Below are 21,661 nucleotides of genomic sequence, written 5' to 3'. Positions count from 1 at the left end.
ACTAGCTTGCTGGTAAGTGGTAGCATCACAACTGTTAATGAACAAATGTCCTCATTTTGCAGGATGCACACGAGTTTCTGTGCCAGTGTTTGGATCAACTCAAGGAGGATGTTGACAAAGTGTGCAATCCGAAGAAGACAAGAGATGTCCTCGATGAGACCAAGGAGGCTACCTCCCCGCCATGCCAAGTGGTGCCGGCCAAGGAGGAAGGGAGCTGCCCCAAGTTTGCGTGTGCCGTCAGTCAGAACTTTGAGATGGAAGTGGTCCATTCCATTCTGTGCCAGGGGTGTGGAGAGGAGGTGACCAAGAAGGAGACATTCAATGATCTATCTCTTGACCTGCCTAGAAACAAGTGAGTAAGAGAAAGGGAACATCCATGTCAGTTGACCTGTTATGTTTGTCATTTTGCCTCTGACAAAGATTCTGCTCAATTTGAAAGCCCAGGCCCCCTTTGACTCAATTTTACTCTGCTGGCTCTCATTTCTTTTTTCTTTTTTCCTTTTTAATGATTGGATGAGTTTGATTCCTTTAGAAATTGTCACGAATACTGTGCTGTAAAGCTGTGTTACTTGTCAACCCTCAGCTCTTGCACCATCTGTGGCCACCCCTATTGGAAAGCATGAAACATTTCTCAGTTTTGGGTCAGTCACATTTTCCCATGCATTCTTGGCTCTCTGGTGATTGACTTTAAATTCTTTGGTCATGTCTTTGCTCTGCAGCGAAACTTTCACGCTACAGACAGCGCTGGATAGCTTCTTTGCGTCTGAGAAGTTGGAGTACACCTGTGCCAAGTGCAGCTCTAAGGAGGCAGTAATCTCACACAAATTCACCAAGCTGCCAAGGTAAATTATAGAGTTAACTAGATAAATTAAGGGAAGTTCCCAAAGTGAATTTACCCAGCACCCAAATGACCAAGTTGTCATGGTTCATTGATTAAGTTACCATGTTTGATACCAAATTTACGTCTTTGTGTTGTCAGAGTTAATTCACTAAGTTACCATATTAAATCTGCAAAGTTACCATGGGAGTGTTGGAAATATACCATGATAACTCTTTCTTGTTCTCCTTAAGATACAAAGGCTAAAATCATAAAGTTATTGTGGAAAATTTGTCAAACTGCCAAGGTAAATTTGTCAAGTTGTAAAGATGAATTCAGCAAGTTATCAATTTATATAACCAAAGCATATATTGTATATGTGACCGTGCATCACAAAACGAACAAAAAGTCGCACACACTGATTTTGTGTGAGGACAGAAAATAGGTGAAATGGGTCAACCTAGCTGATCATGACTTTTTCATATTTTCTGAAAGAGCAAGTCTTCTTCTACATTATGCTAAAATTTGGGATCATAAAACGGGCAGGAAAGTGTGTTTTTAAGCAGTTTCTCTCAAACATTTTTTTTTGGTAGAATAGTGTGATTAGGTGTGTCTTTGGAGTCCCCTTTTCATTTCTTAAAGACCTTGCACACACTCTTCACTTTTAACTCTCATAACTTTTGACAGGATGATGCTACTGCTTTGGAAGTTGGCATTAAGTATGGACAGAATGTGTTCATAAGGCATGCTCATTTTCGGTTTAATCTGATAATCCCTTCATTGTTGTTACTCCAGTGGTTAACATCCTGTTTCTTGTCCCATTCATCGCACAGCCAGCATGGCTTGGTAAAGATTAAGCGCTTGAATAGACACTGTACTTCAGAGCCTCTTTTCTCAGTTCTCACTTTTCCTGAGTGTGTGCTTTCTTTCCAAAATTTAGATAGGTTAGGAGAGTCCATTTGATTTGAGTTATACATCATTTTAAAGCTTAAAGTCTGCTCTTTCAGAATATGCTCTTAACTACAATTTCCTGTCTGGCGACTTTTTGTTGTCCCCGCCGAACGAGTTCGAGCAGGGGACTATGAAACGGGCTCCGTACGTGTGTGTGTCCGTGTGTCCGTGTGTCCGTCCGTCCGTGCGTCCGTGTGTGATCAAAATCTTCAAAATGCTACTCCTTCGCCATTTCTAACCCGATTTTGATTCTGTTTGCTTTATATGATAGCACTACATGGGAGCTTTGAAACTTCTATAAAGAATTTCAGTTGTGACCTTTGACCTTGACCTTTGACCTATATTGTACATTTTGCTTCAAAATGCTACTCCTTCGCCATTTCTAACCCGATTTTGATTCCGTTTGCTTTATATGATGGCACTAGGTGAGGGCTTCAAAACTTCTACACAGAATTTTGACCTTTGACTTCTTTGACCTTTGACCTTGATTTTTTGCCTATATTGTACATTGGCTACAAAATGCTACTCCTTCGCCATTTCTAACCCGATTTCGATTCCGTTTGCTTTATATGATGGCACTAGGTGAGGGCTTCAAAACTTCTACACAGAATTTTGACCTTTGACTTCTTTGACCTTTGACCTTGATTTTTGACCTAAATTGTACATTTTGCTACAAAATGCTACTCCTTTGCCATTTGTAACCCGATTTCAATTCCGTTTGCTTTAAGTGATGGCACTTGGTGAGGGCTTCAAAACTTCTACACAGAATTTTGACCTTTGACTTCTTTGACCTCTGACCTTGATTTTTGACCTGTTTTGTACATTTTGCTATTAAATGCTACTCCTTCGCCATTTCTAACCCGATTTCGATTCCGTTTGCTTTATGTGATGCCACTAGGTGAGGGCTTCAAAACTTCTACACAGAATTTTGTCCTTTGACTTCTTTGACCTTTGACCTTGATTTTTTACCTATATTGTACATTGGCTACAAAATGCTACTCCTTCGCCATTTCTAACCCGATTTCGATTCCGTTTGCTTTATGTGATGGCACTAGGTGAGGGCTTCAAAACTTCTACATAGAATTTTGACCTTTGACTTCTTTGACCTTTGACCTTGATCTTTTTACCTATATTGTACATTTTGCTACTAAATGCTACTTCCGGCGGGGACATATATTACGCACCGCGTAATTTCTACTTTTCCTTGTTTGCTTTGTGATGCAAGGTCACATATGGTAATTTTGTTTAGAAATCAAGGAAAATTTACAAGGCATTGAAGGGAATTTCTCCAAAGTAGCGAGCAAAAGTGAACATGATGCCGTGGTTACTGCATTGAAATGGCTGGTTAAGAGTTGGAACCAGTGGAAAGATATTTTGTCGCAGGGGCGACAAGACCTCGTATCTACAAAAGGCCAAATGTTCAGGAGAGCGAAAAAAAAAAACATGGCAGCCAAAGCACTGTATCCAATGGGATAGACATTCCTTTGACATGCCGTGGTAGCCTCATTTTTTAGGTAAGACAGCTGGTATTTGTACAGGACATTACTTAACTGATTATGTGACCATTAATCTAAAAAAAGTCATTTTCACCAAAATTTCAGATACAAGGTCTTGTCACCCCAGCGACGATTTCACACTCTGATGCTTTCTGACACTAGGTTATTTTCGAGGTGTAGCAGTTGGGAACAGTCATGAACCAAAGTTTGTAATAATTCAGGGTACTGCCAGTACACAGGAAAGTGCCTCCTCGACCATCAGATGCATTGTGGGATAGCTCTGTAGCAAAGTTTGATCCAATCTGGGCTGCATATTGCTCGCTAGACCGGCATGTAACTGAGGTGAGTCGGGGAAGAAGGTGCTTTGCATATTGGCAGTGCCATGAAGTGTAAAGACAAAGAAACTCAAGAAGCCATCACTAATCAATGCATCTCTGTGTCCACTCATTGATTCAGGGTGCTGGTGCTGCATCTCAAACGCTACACCTTCGACACAGAGGCCCTGGCCAACGGCAAACTTAGGCGCTGCGTGGGGATTCCCCGATACCTGACCCTGGGATGGCACACCCTGAAGAACACCTGTCCCCCTCCAGCGAAGACGGCTGTGGCTCTCGCCCCACCCGTGTAAGTCTTCAGAGAGACGCACAGAATTAGTCGGCTGTGGTCCCTGCTGGGACTGTTTGGGCAGAGGGTGGACGAGAACAGGGTCTCCACGAGAATGGGGTCAAAAACTTGTGGTATCTGGTGGTGGTTTGGGTCTCTCTTTTCTTTGTAGCAGTCACAACTTTGATGTCAGAAGGTTATCGGTAGTGATACCTGTTTAAAGGATGTTGGGGGGGGGGATACCCCCCAAGTATTTCATTGTCTTTTGGGAGCTTGTAACTTTTGTTGACATGGTATAGTTTCCCGGTATTCCTAATTTTACTTATTGTAAAGCTTTGAAATGTAGATTGGATGAATGATAGTTGGTGGATTGTGAAGTTTGAAAGGAAAATGATGATTTTATGTAATTAGAGTCAAATACATGAAGTTAATAGATTGGCTTCAGTTAAAATGCTACTCAATTTGAAATGACACAAATGAGGTTTTGTGTGTTAAAAAAACTTTGGAGCTGTCTGGCATAAAATTACATTTTAACCCCCCCCCCCCCCAAAAAAAAAAAAAAAAAAAAAAAATCTGGTATATAACACTTTTCTTTGATATTGACATTTGATTTTTTAATCTAAGGATGTGTATGATGGGGACTGGACAATGTTGTCAGACATAGGTATGATGTGAGTGACTGTAAGAACTTTTTTTAGAGACTTTTTTTTTTGATGTGTTTTTCTCAGGCCCCTCTCCCCCTTGAAGGAGAATACCAAGTCACCATTACCATCACCAAAGTTTGGAGGCCCAGGCAGTGCCGTGATAAAGAAGAAACTTGACTATGATAACAGGTGAGCTCATTTTACAGGTGAAAGAAGATATTCAGATGCTATTTTTTATATCTGCGCCCCATTTCATAAAAGATGCTAGGATAGCAACTCTAAATAGAATGGCGACTTCCAAATGCAACAGCCAATCAGGAGGCTGGATTCTTGCCATGTCCATGGCAATTGTCATTCCAGCAAGGGTTGCTATCGTAACAACTTTTTTATGAAATCGGGCCCTGATGTTTGATTTTCATGTCATAATTTTCATGTGCTTGGTCTTGTAAGACCAAACTTTAATGGTATGAATTCCACTGACTGTCAACATTTTACAAGGGATGTCATGAGTTCTTGTTTCCAAAGCCGAGTGTACAAAGTTTCTACTTGAAGTAGCAGGGCAAAATTTTCCTTTCTCATATTCTGATATTCTATGAGTCTAGAAAGCGACAATGCTCCTTCCTTGTAAAACCTTATATTAGTACAGACTGCCATATGATCTGGTAACTGTGTTGGTTTGTCATCACCTGAAAGGTTTTAGAGCAGGTACTTGACAGTTGCCACCCTTCAAGGAAATTGGTTTAGAGCTGTCAGGAGATAGGGTAGGGGGTAAGGGATGGAGAGGGGGATTTTTCATTCTAGTAGCAGTAACAGTGATGTTATCTAAGATGTGTAGAATGTAGCAGAGGAACAGAAAATCACAATAGCATTTCCGTCATCAGCGTTGATGTCACAAGTAATCCCAAAAATTTGCAATCGTGTGTCTAATCATTTCTTTCTGCCACCCCACCATCATTTCTCATAGCATGATTAATGTTAGTTGTCCCGTTTAAAATGTTCGTCTTGTGTTACTGTAAAAGTGGAAATTTTCGTGGTGTTGAAATTTTCGCGCATTTAGCGCAACCAGAAACTAGCGCGAAAATAAAAACGCGCGAATATTTTAGCTTGCCATATGAAACCGTGTGTGATGTCTTGATTCCGCGGAATTAAAAACAAGCGCAACTCTTCTTACCCGGCCAAGCGCGAAAAATTAGTCGTGCGAAAATATCCACTTTTACAGTAGTCTGAAAAAAGATTTGCAAGACGACTCTGTTGATAGCTTGTCTGATTCAAACATACGGTATGGAATTCACATGAATTTTGCAAATACCGTAAAAACTCATGGCACATCAGGTAGGCCAATAGCCATTGAATAATGAACACATGCTAACATGCATGTGTGCAAGGTACGCCTATTTTGTGCATGTTTTGTCCTTGAATTGAATCTAAGCCATTAATTTCATGTCTACTACCTTTGTGAATTTATTCTGCAAAGTCCATAGTCTCATTACTTCTGGCACCTAATCATGCCAAGAAGATTTGTGTATGTAGCTGCACATTATGTGTAAGTGCCTGGGCTCATCATAGCCTGGAGAATTGTTGTAGCCAAAAGGAAAAGTCTGTCCACACCATTTGTGCCTCGCCTCACCCCACCCCAGCTGCCCATTTTACTTGAGAGTGAAAGAGTGTTTGACACTTGTCACACACGAGACTTATGATATTTCCGATGCCCTTTGAATTCCAGCTCCCCTTCCAGTCGCTTCAAGTTCAAACGGAACCCAGCGTATTCTGTCTCCCCGAAGAAGGAAACTAGTCACTTCATTAGTCGCTTTGAGCCGGACTTCAAGCAGGAACCAAAAAAGGTAATCTTATCACATCAGTCCTACGACTAGCAGCAGGTCATATAGCATCATGTAGTGTAAAAAAAGGAAATTTTCATGGTGTGGAAATTTGTGCGCATTTTCTGCAACCAGAAACCAGCGCAAAAATAAAAACGTGAGAATATATTTTTGCATGTCATATGTTTCACCACTAGTAAATGTCTGATTCTGCGGAATTAAAAACATGCGAAATTCATCTCACCCAGCCAAGCACAAAAGATTACTCACACGATGGAAAATACCCACTTTTACAATACCTTTCAAATCATGGGCTATGTTGCAAATTTTTTGGATTTACTTGGCTAGGAGGCATTTTGGCAGCAAATTAGATGGAGCAAACTTCTGATGACGGTGAAAACATGTGGAGAAGAAAATGCCTCATGCTGTATGGAAAGTGATTAAATGGGGTATCTAAGATTACTAGACAACGAAATGGCTTTATTCTGTGTTTCTTATGATCTGTTGTTCAAAAATGATTTTGTTGCATGTAACATGTGAAAGTGAGTGTTCAAAAAATTCCGTAAGTCACCAGAGCACCATACTTTAAGCCCGTTCTATATCGGAATAAACTTGCATTTGCATCGATTATGCCGGAGTGCTGGAATATTACATAGGATTAGCTTCAAATTCTGGGGGGCATTTCATGAAGGAACTTGTCGGATAAAATGTCCGACAAGTCAATTATATCCGACAAGTTCAGAGAAATCAGCCAATCAGACTAAAGAATTTCTCAAAACTTGTCGGATATAATTGACTTGTCAGATATTTTATCCGACAAGTTCCTTCATGAAATGCCCCCCTGAAACACATTGAATCAGTGACAGGGCTGTCAACCCTTGGTGTGCCTTTGGTAACGATTGACACAGAAAACCCGACAGTGTTGTACACACTGTCCGAAAGCCCTGGTACAGAAAGGGTTAAAGTCGGCTATCAACATCTTATTTATTCCTGTGTGTGTCTTTCTTATTTACTCGTTCCAAGGACCAACAACTGGAGGAGATGGATGAGGACCAGCAGATGGCGTATGCCTTGGAGCTCAGCAGACAGGAAGCCGCCTACAGGATGGGGCGAGAGATCAGGGGTCGAGAAGAAGAGCCCACTGAGGAGGAGCTCTTAGAGGCGCTCAACACCAGTGAGGCGGAGTTCCAGGCAGCCAGTGGGGTGCTTCAAGGGGGAACCAGGGGCATCGGCGAGGACAGCGGCAGCGACACCGACGACGATTTGCCGCCAGGCTTGCTGGCCGTCAACGAAGACGAGAAGCTGCAGTGGGCAATGGAGCTGAGCAGGAGATGTTCCGAGGAGGAGGAATCCCGTAGGGTGGTTGATGGACACTCTGGTATCAAGAAGGGTGTGTGCCAACCAGTAGGGGAAGTTGGTCTTCTAGGAGGTGCAAGGGAGGATGGAGAGTTGATGGACAAGAGGGTTTTCTCTTCGAGGAGAATGCTCCACGGAAAGAAGTCGCATCTGACCAAGGAGTTGCTGCAGATTGGGAGAGAAGAGGAAGCAGTGGCCTGGGAATACCATGTAGCAGGGAGTGGTCATGTTGTACCGACCAGGACTGGACTCTTAGGAGGAGCAAGGGTTGAGGGTAAGGATCACCAGGATTCTGCAGTAGAGGAGCCAATGGACACTGAGGAAGATCAGCCCTTAGCTTTCACGCTACAGAAACCGCAAGGAGATGATCCATCGTGCCCTAAACTCTGGGACACAGATTCAAGTCCCACGTCCCCAAGCCTTCAGAATCAAAAGGCTGGTGGGAGATCCTCTGGTCCTCGAACACATGCAGCAAACGATACCAAGAGCGCAATGAAGAAAGACACTGCTCTTGAAAATTCAGGTGACCGGTGGAATGGTGAGCACCAGTTAGAAGACTCTGAAGACTCTGAAGACCCCCAGGATGTTCAAGAAGGCTTTTCCACGACCAGCCACGAACGTGCCTCTGAGGTGTGCGGAAACTCAGGCGTGTGGAAGAAGAACGAGTGCAGAAGAACTGTCTTTCAATCACAGTCCTCCGAGACACCATCCGAAGATGAGGTTATCCTCAACCCCAGGGACGAGGCGAGGAGAAGGCCCTTGCTCTCCTGCGACGATGGAGGCACCGTGGACCTCGATCTCGGCGATGACTCGCATAGGGGAGATGAGCAGGAGATGAACAAAACTCTGAGCTATGAGGAGATGAAGGCGAAGGAAGACGAGGATATACGGAGAGCCACTGAACTTAGCATGCAAGGTGCGTAATTTATTTCCTTCTTTACTGGGTCACGCCCCCTTCCATAAACGTCAGCACTGATATCTCAGCACTTTGTTGTGCTGTACAAGAAGACTGGTGATGAGTTGAAGTATGACAGCTCAAAATGAAAACCTACTTTATGGCAGTCAGTAGAAATTACAGGCCATAAATGGGGCAGCTTTGATCATGCTGAAAGTGCAAAGCGTAAGTGTGATATTTGTGCTACAATGTAGGTCTTGATTTAGTTCCCAGATTTGTCACAGTAACGATTTAGTGCTGTCATTGCAAAGGGCTTGCACCGTACCATTTTAGTCAGTTAATGAGTAATGAATTGCAGACAGAAGTGATTGTTCACCATTTCTTTATTCTCCAATGTCGTGAATGGGCTTTTGTTTATTGTTTATTGTTTGTTTATTCATTTTCCATCTGACAAGATGGCTGGATAGCCCATATTCAGCTACGTTAAGCTGGTCTTCCATGGGGTCCAGTTGGATGTGAGGTGGGACCACTTCACCGGGTTAAACACCCTGCTCTTTGCGATGAATGAATGAAGCGGGATCTTTTACGTGCATGAGTTGTTGCTCTCTCATACACGGGAACTCCATTTTATGTCCTATCCGAGGGACAGAGTGTTTTGCCTCTTGCTAGAGGGGACGGTATGTTTACACACAACATTGCTCAGTCCAGACTCGGGTTCGAACCCGGGCCGCGTGATCGTGAGGCAGACGCGCTACCGACTGAGCCAACTCACCGCCCTAAATGATGATCATTAATCTTTTTCTTTGCATCAGGTCATTCAAAAACATGGGAAGAACTCAAAGGCAGTTGTTACTTTCGTGCATTTTATCAGCATTATCAGCATGTTTTGCATATATAGCAATTCTGTTTTTGTGTCAAGTCTTGATAGCCTTTGTGCAAGACTGAGGTTTGTCGATGTTATCACTCTTACAGAAGCTAAGGCTATTGAGGACCGGGAGGCAGCTGAGTTGCTGAAGGCGCAAGAAATGAGCCTTCAAGGTGAGATTGGGTGCTTGGAGCCATTCTCTTAAAGGAGACCTCCGGATGATTTTTAGATTTTTACGTTTGAACAACTATATATTAGATAAACTGAGGACAGAGTTTCAGAATTTATGATAATTGGGGTAATGAGTAAGAATATTTTCAAAATTTATAACAATTTGCAATGAACAAGGGTGATGACATGGCAGGGTCACCGTAAGAATGCATGACTTGGGGCTCAAGGAAGCAGAACAAAAGAAGAAGGCATGCATAGATTATACACAGGTGAACTCACAAGCAAGCAGTATTGTAGTGGAATTACACTGCTACATTTCGGAAATATGTGAGCCTCCTATGTCATCATCCTTGTTCAGTGAAATTTGTTTAAGTTTTTTCAAAGTATTGTTTCTCTTTTCAAGAACCACAATAAATTCCACAAATCTGTACATGAAGCTGTTGATTTATGTACTACATAATGTGAAACTATGAAAATCGTCTGGAATGCCCCTTTAAGGGAAGTTTCAGCTCTTGAGTTTCTGAAAAGTTATGATGCAGTCTTTAGTATGAAGAGGAGCTGGTAAAGGGAATCTGCTAATTTTTATAAGCTTTTGTAACTATTCCTTGTTTAAACAAAGTGTAAAACTCAGCCTCAAAAACAACAAGTCCTAGTAAGCATATCAAATTTCTGAAAATGACCTTAAGGTATAAATCCTCATGATGTGATGAACCATGCTCTTTCAGGCTGCAACCAAAACCATCAGTCTCTCTTTCTTTTCATCCATGGAATTTTTAAAGTGTGCTCCCGTTAGAACAAACACGATTATAACAAAATTTTGCTACAATGAAGTAAGAATTCAGGACCCAAAATTATTATCTGGATATCTTTATGTACTTTATTTGTTCTGCTATAACAAAATTTTGATGTTACAAAAGAAAAACTCTTTTATAAAGTCCCAAAGACTTTGTTAAAGAGGAGTCGCGTATATTTGATTACTTTATCTCATCTGCATGCTCTGTAACTTTTACCAATTACAGTGCACTCCCGTTATAACGAACACGTTTATAACGAAATTTCGTTATAACGAAGTAAATCTTCTGGTCCCAAAATTATCACCATTAAAGTCTATGGTAAAAAATTCGCTTATAACGAACACGGTTACAGCGAAATTTCCGTTATAACGAAGTCTTTTCCGAGCGCCACAGACAAAGAAAAACAAAAGAAATGTGCTCCGTTATAACAAAATGCGAATTGCTTTCGAAAATACCTAGCGGAACAAGCATTTATAGCGTCTCTGCATGGGTGAACGCTTCACACCACTGTGTGTTCGCTCTTTGTGTCACGCACAGTTTCTGAGGGGAACTTGCGTTTATCATTGTGATACAGTAATCCCATCACATTTCACATAGCTTTCCAGTGTATGATGAGTATTCAGCAAACAGAATATGATATGTACGTAGTTTCCTTGTTTTCGTTATATATTGTATTTGTTCGGTTATAACGAAATTTCGTTATAACGAAAGAAAACTGCCGGTCCCGAGCATTTCGTTATAACAGGAGTGCACTGTATTTGAATATTTTCCTTTTGACCTTCCCCAGATTACCACCAGTCGGTGTCACCTGAGAGAGAGCTAGAAATGAGCAAACCAGTCAAAATCAGCCCGATCTACTCCCAAGAGGAGAAGGAGATGCTCAGAAAAAACTCTGAGGTATGAAATTGCTGAAGTATCGGTTCCACGAGGTGCTCCTACGAAAATTGCTCCCCTGAAATATCTGCATGCTATGCCAAACATAAATTCTAACCTCAGGCATAACCCTCACCATAATCCTAATCCTCACATCAACCTAAACCTTTAACCCTATCACAACCCCAACCCTAAGTCCTTGAAGAAAAAAGACCAGAGTAATTTTCGCAGGAGCAAATGTTGTGTCACCAAAGTAGCTGAAACACATAATCATCTGTATTTTTTTTTTCTCCATTTATCAGTAGCTTGGCTGTATGCTTACACAGCTCTGATAAACGTCTTTAAATACTTTTCCGTTGTCTGACACACTGTCAGACACCAATGCAATTTGTCTTTGTCGGGGAAAGATGTCAGATGATTTTTTTTTCCCGTTTTATCGGGAGCTTGGCTGTATGCTTACTTAGCTCTGATAGACTTCATTTATGTCTTTTTCTGTCTCTCCCACACTGTCGGACATCAACGCAATTTGTTTTTATTGTGGAGAAATTGTCTGGAAAGTGCCCAAGTCATCACCCTTCATTCTCAACCTGGGTTACTCTTTTTTTTGTCCCCCCCCCCCACAGGACGGCCACTTGGCAAACCCTTACCGCCTGGTCTCCATCGTCAGCCACATCGGGAGCAGCTCCCTGGCGGGCCACTACATCAGCGACGTCTACGACCCGGAGAAGAGGTCCTGGCTCAGCTACGACGACTCCAATGTGATGAAGACCGACGAGCTACGGCTCAGGGAGGACCGACAGCGAACGGGATACATCTTCTTTTATCTTGCCAAGCAATTCTTGTGAAATATTGTTACCTTTTCTTCATTCCTTTTTGGCTCCTGTCAGTCGTCATTTGGAGAGAAAAGTAAACTTTTTCAGGGATGATGACTTTAGAAGTGAAGAATTTGCTCTGGAAGGGAGGAGCGATATGTCACATATGTTTCAAGTGTTTCATCGTCTCTGCAAAATGGCAAGTGGAAAGGCAGGATTAGCAGACTGATAGCGACAGTATTTATCATACGTGGGACTATCCTGATTGGTAATGACATGCAATGATGTCTAACTTTCCTGTGTCTCTCTTTGTCAGTTGGATCAGTTCGCAAAGAAGTAACCTCTTCAGTATAGAAATTGACAGGTTTTTTGTCTTTTATTCAGGTTCTCCATAAAGATGTCCTCTGTGTTGGGCAATATATTTATAAAGATCAATTTTGCACGGAACAGTATCTGCATTTACTAGTGCTTGTGGGGTTATGACTTCAAGCTAAAGCGTTGCAATGTTATGTCTCAAACTGTTGTATGTGACATATCTCTAACAAGTCTCATTTTCACAAATTGGGACTTGCTGACAATTTCGTGAGTGGTTAAACTTTCAGTCATGGAGTACAGTAAAGGATGGAGAAATGTACCGTGCACGACGCATTCATGACAGGATCAGAGGTAATATTTTTTGTGTTTTGAAATTCACAAATATCACCCGACTCGAAAAATTCACAAAATTGAAAACCCCATGAAATACAGTGCATTCCTGTTAAAGCAAATAGGGTTATAACGAAATCCTTTTATAACAAAATGAAAATTCAGGCTGCAAGATTATCCTCTCTGTTTTTTGTTGTTTATTTGTATGGTTATGATGAAGTTTTTATGAAACGAAAGAAAACTGCCAATCCTGAGGACTTTGTTATAACGGGAGTCCACTTTACAAGTTGTATTATTATGGTGTATACAGTATGAAGGATTCTATCTCAGAGATAAGTGCTGGGCCAGGCATAAACATGCTAAGTGCTTCAGTAAGCTTTCATGTATCTTGAGTGTCTCCTTACTTGAGATTTATTGTGTCCACTCATCAGTAGGAAGATATAGTGTGTGATCAGATATACAGCTGTAAGTATTAGAAAACATATTATGATAGGCCATTGATAGTCAGTATTACACATTGAAAAGAATAAGGTGTGCTGAATTCTCAAATTGCCTTTCTGCCACCTCCTATTATTTGGCATTGTCCCTCAGTTTTACTTTTCCAAATATTTGTGACTCTTATCTACAGTTAAACTTCAGCAAAGTTTTATGTTCTGTAGAAAATTGCCCCTTACACATATCTTACTACAAAGATTTATCAGTATCTGTATGCAAGGTTTGTGCTTGTGTTTGTCCGTCATTTGCAGCATTTGGATAGTACCCGACAGTATCAGAGCAACATAGACAGGACTTTTCACTGTGAGATGATATTGTTGAGGAAATGATCTTGAATGTGCCAGAATTGGAAAAAACAAAAAAAAAAGGAAAAAATACAGAGATCGATTCACGACAAAATTGGAATCTGTTACCATGGCATTCCACAAACATCCAGAAGAAATGTTCACTCCAAATTGGTAGAGGCTTTGAGAGCAGCACATATAGACTAACAAAAAGATTCAAGTTCTAGCCAGTTTCTGACAATACCCTGAATGTAGAATTTTTCCTATTATGAATGTAAATAGCAACAAAGTATATCTGTTCATGAAAAGTGTGTGTAGTTTGCTTTCTTACTATGTTTACAATGTAACCAGAAGAAATGTTGACAGGGAAGGAAGGAAGGGGGGGGGGGCAAAGTTTGGATGTGGCACACATGACACATGTATGCAGATTCATTGCCTCTCTCTGAGTTGTGGGAGACTCCCCGAAAGTGCTGTTAACCTCTAGGGTTATATTCAATAAACCACATGAGCACACTCCCGTCAAGAAATCCAAGTTATTCGTCGTATTTCTGAGTTAAAGCAAAATACTTCCACAAAAATGGCATTTCAAAACAGTAAAAGTTTTCTCCTTCGCATAAGTAAATACTGTACCTTCTGTCCTTCGGTTAAAGTTTTCTACTTCGCCTGCGAAAATACATGTACCTTGTACCTTATTCTTTCCCTAACTACAGTACATGTAAAAGTTCTTGAGTGAAAAATCTATATTCCAATGCAAAATTTGCATAAGATTTTACCTTAAGTTTAAACATACTAGGATCATGCTTAAATTGTAAAGGCACCTCTACATGGCAGCTGTGATCCATTGTCTTGCACAATGTCAGCCCTCCCAACCATTCTGAATTTGGAGGAAAGAATCTGAATTTGGACCATTCCTAGCTCTAGTTTCAATACAAACTACCTATTTTTCTCGATAATTTGACTACACAATCCTATGGGAACTACTCTTTCTTTCCTACTTTTTAGCCAAATCATCCCTGTTTGTCAGTCAGAAAGGTTTGGAGGTCTGCAATATTCAAACTTGTACTCGTTTTATCTCTTTCTGAGAAATTCAGCTTTGATCTCTTGAATCTAGAGATGCCATTTGTTCCTTACATGCTCATAAACTCATCTATGCAGAATATTGTGTTCCAGTGGCATAACTGTCTCTATGACACACAAATTTTCAGAGAAACTGGCAGTGATCATTGATGGGACAACTACTGATCATCTGTAGATGATGTGGAAAGTTAAAAATATTTTTCTAGCTTGAGAAATCTCGCTCATCTTTTTAGAATATGAGTTAAGCTACATATATTCTTATTGTAGAAAATTGCTAAGAATGTATGGTCACCGGTGGGACAACTACTAAGTATCTGTGATGTTGTGAAAAGTTACAAATATTCTCACAAGTTATTGTTTGACTTGAGAAATCTTGCTCATCTGTTCAGAATATGAGTTAAGCAATATTCTTATCATAGAAAATTGCTCAGAATGTATGCTCAGACTCGGGTAAACTGATGTGGGAATTTATTGAATATAGCTGTGACTTCCTGTCACCAAGTGAGAATCCAGGAGAATGAAGTGGCGTAGCTCTCGGAACTGGCACTGTGATTAATCTTCAAGCTCAAAACAGGATACTCTAGATGGGCTGTATAAATCATGCCCACAATTTGATCTCCTTTTACTGTACCTTGCGGGTCTCATCAATCATTTAGTCCACATATTAGCAGATGCATGGCAATGCAGTCAGTGGTGCGGTTTAGAAAGGAGGGTAGAATAGAATTGTAATCATTTGATTGAACAGCAGAAAGTTACCATAAGATGATCAGAAGACGACTCCAAACTGTCGTCAATGGACAATATATTGATATTTCAATCATAGCTGTACAGGCATAATCTTTTTTTTCCTGCCTATGTATGTTTGCCTGTTTGCCATCATAGTGAAGAAACACTTGTAGTTATAAGAAAATATGATTATGTTATTGTTCATACATTGTAGTAAATGTTCATCTCTACTTCAATAAAATGTTTGGAACAGAACTCTATGAAGAGTGTTGCACATTCCTGATTTGGGGAGGTCACGGTTGATAAGGTGCTTGAGTCAAAATGTCCTGCTACTTGCCAGTTTGGTGTTTCGCAATACATTCTGCTGTAGTTACACTGACTGCACCATGAAGTTGAGATATCTGCTCTTGATATTTTTACATGGGAACCTCGATATGACGAGCTGCAGTGAATCACATAGAATTTCCTCGCTATCTTGTGTGTCTCATTACATCAGGGATAAAAATAGATGAATGTACCATATGTCCCCCCAAAATTACAATCAGACTTTCTGCGATGATAACGTTTAAAATGGTGAATCAATAAAAATGCAATTTCATGGTAAGTATGAAACTATGACTGATTACATGTACATCTTACAGAAAACCCAAATCAATTTGCTTCAGTGGTCACAGAGAAATGGGGATCTTTATAGGGCATGTCAGGAATCCCTTCCCTTCAAGATTTGTCCATTGTGCTCAAACCTTTACGAAATGCTGAGAGCATCCAAGTGCTATAAAACTAGAAAGAATGGACCCATGTCATGCTTTACAACAATCAACATTTTCTCTGATCTCTTAGCCAAATTGAATGGGGTTTTCTGCAGGATGTAGGTAAGAAGTTATATTTTCATACCTTGAAATGATATTTAGATTGTTTAATCATTTTTAAAGATATCACTGGGGAAAGCCTATTGTAATTTTTTGGGGGACTGTAGAATGGAACATGCAATATCACATTGTTGTAGCAGTATCTTGCTATGTCTTATATTGTACATGTATTGTTACAATGACATTCCACCATATTTCTTTTTATGCTCCCAGTAGAGTGTTGCACATCATTTCTGCATTGTATCATTGTGGGATTCAACGTTACGGAATGCAAAGTTGATGGAGCCCAATGAACGAGAGCAAGATGTCCTAATAATGATAATAATAGTACTGAAGTGATTTCCACACTGTAAATGTAAATCAACTGCGTGGGACCAAGCTCTTACTGTCTTCCGAGACAGCACATATACTGAATTTTTGGTTACCATTTTTACAATGTGTATCGTGTATCTGTGTATCCCTGTATTACAACAAATAGAATTGATAATACAGATGTTTATGTATTGGGGGCATAGCGTATGTAACTGTCATGTTTAATCTGTGTCTTACAAGGGTATTTGCCATGGTTCACCATGAGAAAGTAAGAGTGCATTGGCCAATCTATATTGCAATAGAAAGTAATTTTTGGTCAATCAAATGCAGCAAATGGTATCTCACTTGGAGAGGGCTGCAGCAAAATTGTGTTTAAGCTTGTACGTACAAGACTCTGCCAAAGTGTGTATAATTTATGTATTTAAATAATTTTAGTCTCATGGGGTTGCTGGTACAATGCACATCTACACAAATCTCACTGAGGGTTTGTCTGACATAGCTCAGGTGGATCTTCATGTACAATACTTTGAATAGAGATTGTAAATGTGATCATTATTATTATTGTCAAAGAAGTTTTAAAACTTCGCCAAAATCAGCATTGAAGCTCCAAACATAGTTTTACAATGTAACTCTTCATTAGAATGGTACCATGTGACATTACCTCTGTGCTTGGTGTTAGTTGCGAGTCCAGCATGCATTTTGATTTTTTATTATCAAAGTTTAGGGAACCACTAATGATGAATTACTGACTTTGGACATATTATGATGAATAATTTATTTAAGTTGAATGAACTCTTCTTAAAGTTTCTTTTTGTAATGTGTCAGTATTTATGTACACATTTACAAAACACTTTGACTCATATTAGAGCTTCAACATAAATGTTATACATGTACTGATATTTATCCGTTAGTACTTTAATGGAAAAGATATTTGTATCTAATCATCAAATTACTACAGCTGTAGTGTGGTCACAGTTAATTGAAGTGACATTGTTTATGTTTGTCATTTTAAACGTAAAGCGCCAGTTCTTCTATCTGGGGGCAGATATGCAAAGAGTTAGTGCAAGTGGGTAAGAACCACTGTTTTTGCTGTATCTGCTGGAAAATTAGTCAAACTCAACCTGTTTAAAGCATGACTTTTTCTCTTTTGTACTTTGTATTCTTGGACTCCATTCCTAGAAATAAAGATTAGATTTTGATCTTGTGATTGCTCATCTTATGTTTGTTCTTTTCTGTCGTTAGATATTAGTGTATAGGTTCATAAGTGTTCATGATGAAAGGAAATTCCATGTGTAACTGAACTTTTACATGTATAACAGTAATGATGATGATGATGATAATAATAATGATAATAATAATAATAATAATAATAATAATAATAATAATAATAATAATAATGATGATAATAATAATAATAATAATAATAATAATAATAATAATAATAATAATAATCATAATAATAATAATAATAATAATAATAATGATAATAGTAATAATAATAATAATAATAATAATAATAATAATAATAATAATAATAATAATGATAATAATAGTAATAATGAATTTTCATATATGCATATATTACAGTATAGCGTGTAATTATTGAGTATTGTTCTCAAGATGTGCTGTGCACTTTATGCAACTTCCGTCTTGTAGGCCTACACATTAAAAAGAAAAACAAGTTTTGACAGATTTTACACACTACCTAGTGTCTGTCTTGGCCCAAAGCCATTCTTGCAGTCTGTAAAGTAAAAAGCTTATCAGAAGATTAAGTGCTTTTTGGCAGGTGTGCATACCTAAATAGGAAGGGGACTTAGTAAGTATAGGAACAAAATGGTAGACATTTTTTGTAGATTCAGGCATGATACAAAGTCAAAAGTTTGAAATGCCCTCCCCCCCCCCCCCACCCCACCCCTCAGCATCCGATAGACCAATATAGATTGTTACTCCTTTAAAGGTTATGTTTTTAGGCAGTTTTATAAGTGCTATTGTAGTAGCATTACATGTAGAAGTAAGTTTTGTCAATACAACTGTCTTATGTAGTTATATGCCATGTATGCTGATGTACTTTTTCATTTTGTTTTCTATAAAACTTCCCTTGTTCTTTTTTTGTTTTCACTTTTCCAGCGCTTAAAAATGTTTTATTTTATTATTATTATTATCATTATTATTTTTATTATTATTATTATTATTATTATTAAGTGTCACATTTTACACAAACGCTTTATTTTATTTCTATAAAACAGATGTACATTTAATTGTACAACATATATATATATATATATATATATATATATATATATATATTTATATGAATGTGTGTGTGTGTGTGTGTGTGTGTGTGTGTGTGTGTGATAGGAGATGTATTATATAGATGATGACTGGCGGGGGAGGGAACATACCGAATGTTCCACCCGAAGGGTTTGAAATGCTATGGAGGGAGGTTATAAGTCCCGAGACGAAGTCCAGGGACTTATAGCCTCCCGAAATAGCATTTCAAACCCTGAGGGTGGAACGTTTGGTACATGTTCCCGACAACAAAAGTTATCATCTGTTATATTATATTGGTCAGTCAAATACTGCAAATACGTCAAATACGTCAACGTCAACCACCAGCACAAAACACTCGATCGCTGGCGCAGAGCCAAATTCACTGTGCGCGGGTCCTTCTGTCATTTGTTACGTGAAAATGTTTTCCCATGGGAGAACATTACAAAAATGTTCTCCCATGGGCGAACATAACGAATGTTCCTCCATCACGTGACTGTCTTTAGCCAATCACTAACCGGTATTTGACTAACCCATTTAACATTATGTATATATAATATTATGTATTAAAGTATATGATATAAATCTCATATATATATGTGTATATATATATATATATATATATATATATATATATATATATATATATATATATATATATATATATATATATATATATATATATATATATAGCGACTTGGAAGAGGCAATGACATAGTGTCATTTCCTCTCCCAAGTTGGTAAAGTTAGCAAGATATTCAGAGGGGAAATTATTTTGTTTATTACCTGTTTTATGGTTTCCTGAATTCCGGGCCTGAAGCTGACCGAGGAGAGAAAGAGGAGGAAGAAGAGGAAAACGAAGAATAAGAAATAGAAGCAGAAGAAGAAATAGAAGTAGAAGAAGAAGAACAAAAAGAAGAAGAAGAAGAAGAAGAAGAAGAGAGAAGAAGAAGAAGAAGAAGAAGAAGAAGAAGGAGGAGGAGGAGGAGAAGAAGTAGAAGAAGAAGAAGAAGAAGAGGTAAAAGAAGAAGAGAAAAAAGACGGGAAATAAGAAGACTTAAAAATTAAAGTGATATACTCAGTACCTTATTCACATGATGCTTTCCTGATAATGTTTACATCAACGCATATGGGTACATAGTGAATCACTTACCAAAGAAAATAAATATACCTTTTAAAAAGAAGGAGACGAAGAAAAACAGAAGGAAGAAAAAAAAAGGAAGAGGAAGCGTGTCGAGGTTCCAGGGCAGTAACACATTATCAAAACGAGAAGCAAAGAGCAGCAGCATCGAAAACTACAAAATAAACAGAAAAGTGAAGTTAATGAATATAGGATTTGCTTAGGACAGATAATTATAGTGAATAATACATCCAAGTGAATTGGAAGTTGGAAGCGAAGACATAAATTATATGGAAGACATGTAGCTCGTGAAAGTGATTATGGGCTATCCAGCCATCTTGTCAGATGGAACATGAAAACGAAATAAATGATATTGGTTGATAAATTGAACTCCCTAAGTTCCCGCGTTCCCGAAAATCGGGAACGCTAATGCGGCACAGATTCCCAACCCCCCCCCCCCCCATGAACTTAAACAAATTCGAAGGAAATCCCAAAGGAAAAGAAACATTTTCTACAGTAGGTGCCTAATCATCCCCTGAAATGCGAATTCTATGTGAAACGAATTCTTCCTCGAGGCATGAAATCTCGCCGGTTATGCAGATTAATTCAGCCGAAGGATTCATGATTATATTCAATGACAACGTCAAGCGATGCAGCATCAAGTTCGAGTAAAAAGGACACTTGCTGGAAATAAGATTTTCAAAAAGCTCGGTTAAACAGTGATATTTTTCAAACACGTTGATAGTTGTTTCTACTAGGAGACATAATTTGTTGTAAAGTATACAGTGTAGGCCTACAGGCAGTTAAGTACATGGGCCTTTTCAGATGTGCGGATATAATTACATAATAACACTCGAGAAAATATCCTGCCCTTCTTCAGGGGAAAAAAAAAAGAAAAAAAAAAAAAACTCGTGCCAAAAACCATCATAAATCTAGTTCACTGTGGATACATTCACCACTTTCAGTGTACAAGTGCCGCATCCGTGTCGTTTTATGACGCGTGGTCATCTACAAACTATAATGCACATTATGAACGAGGAGCGCGCTCTTTTCAGAAAAGACGAACGCGCATTGCCCTACTCACGGATTGCCCATGCGGCTCGAAGTCTAATTCGCTATGAGTACCAACGTCACTTTACTGCGTGATTGCATGAACAGTGGTCGCTGGCGTGTTCCACTACCGCGTGCGTGTTTCGGTGGTCGAAGAGTATAACGAACAGAACACGCGCTGCGCTCGCATCGACAGGCTATAAGGTCCAAGTCGGAATAATAATACGCCACGCTCGTGCTTCGCCAGTCACGAGCTATTGTTCGGCTAGCTGTGCTCGCTCGCTCTCCGCCGCTTTGATGCCGTGCTCGTACTATTAAAAGAGCAGACGATATTTCGCACAGGTGCAGACGACGGTCATTCCCTTTCTGTAGAATTTAGCAAAATTTCGTTTGGACACAAATATGGCAGACTGGAAGAAATATCTATGGACATACATCTGCGTATACATCCTGCATCTTTTTCAAGAGGGTAAGTGTAGCAAAAAATTATCTTGACGGTAGTTTTTATAGCGTATGACAGATTAAATGTGTCATGCAACGCAAGATTGAAAGTGTGATGTCTGATGCAAGTGATTTCGTACAGTGTTTATATAGTTTCGTTCCATCTATCCTTTAATGTGCGAAGTTCTAGTGTACACTACCTAAACGGAAACGACTTTGGGATGATAGATGTTGCTATCTCAATATTGCACGATGACGAATTGTATTGAATGTTGATCTT

General features: G+C 39.3%; 1 protein-coding gene across 1 annotated transcript in view; it reads left to right on the top strand.

Annotated features, from left to right (window-relative positions):
• Positions 1-12,324, top strand: part of LOC140245256 (ubiquitin carboxyl-terminal hydrolase 37-like) — a 30,986-nt gene extending 18,662 nt beyond the window's left edge. Inside the window, exons 10-18 of the mRNA XM_072324840.1 lie at positions 63-352; positions 720-842; positions 3,721-3,888; positions 4,596-4,700; positions 6,235-6,352; positions 7,352-8,600; positions 9,552-9,617; positions 11,197-11,306; positions 11,906-12,324. Of these exons, the coding sequence (XP_072180941.1) occupies positions 63-352; positions 720-842; positions 3,721-3,888; positions 4,596-4,700; positions 6,235-6,352; positions 7,352-8,600; positions 9,552-9,617; positions 11,197-11,306; positions 11,906-12,127 (2,451 nt within the window). The 3' untranslated portion in view covers positions 12,128-12,324. The remainder of the gene's footprint in view (positions 1-62; positions 353-719; positions 843-3,720; positions 3,889-4,595; positions 4,701-6,234; positions 6,353-7,351; positions 8,601-9,551; positions 9,618-11,196; positions 11,307-11,905) is intronic.
• The last annotated feature ends 9,337 nt before the right edge of the window (positions 12,325-21,661 follow it).

Source organism: Diadema setosum, chromosome 22 (assembly GCF_964275005.1).
Source record: "Diadema setosum chromosome 22, eeDiaSeto1, whole genome shotgun sequence".
Classification (NCBI taxonomy): Eukaryota; Metazoa; Echinodermata; class Echinoidea; order Diadematoida; family Diadematidae; genus Diadema; species Diadema setosum.
The sequence above is the reverse complement of the archived record's forward strand: the minus strand, read 5'-3'. Positions and strand labels throughout refer to the sequence as shown.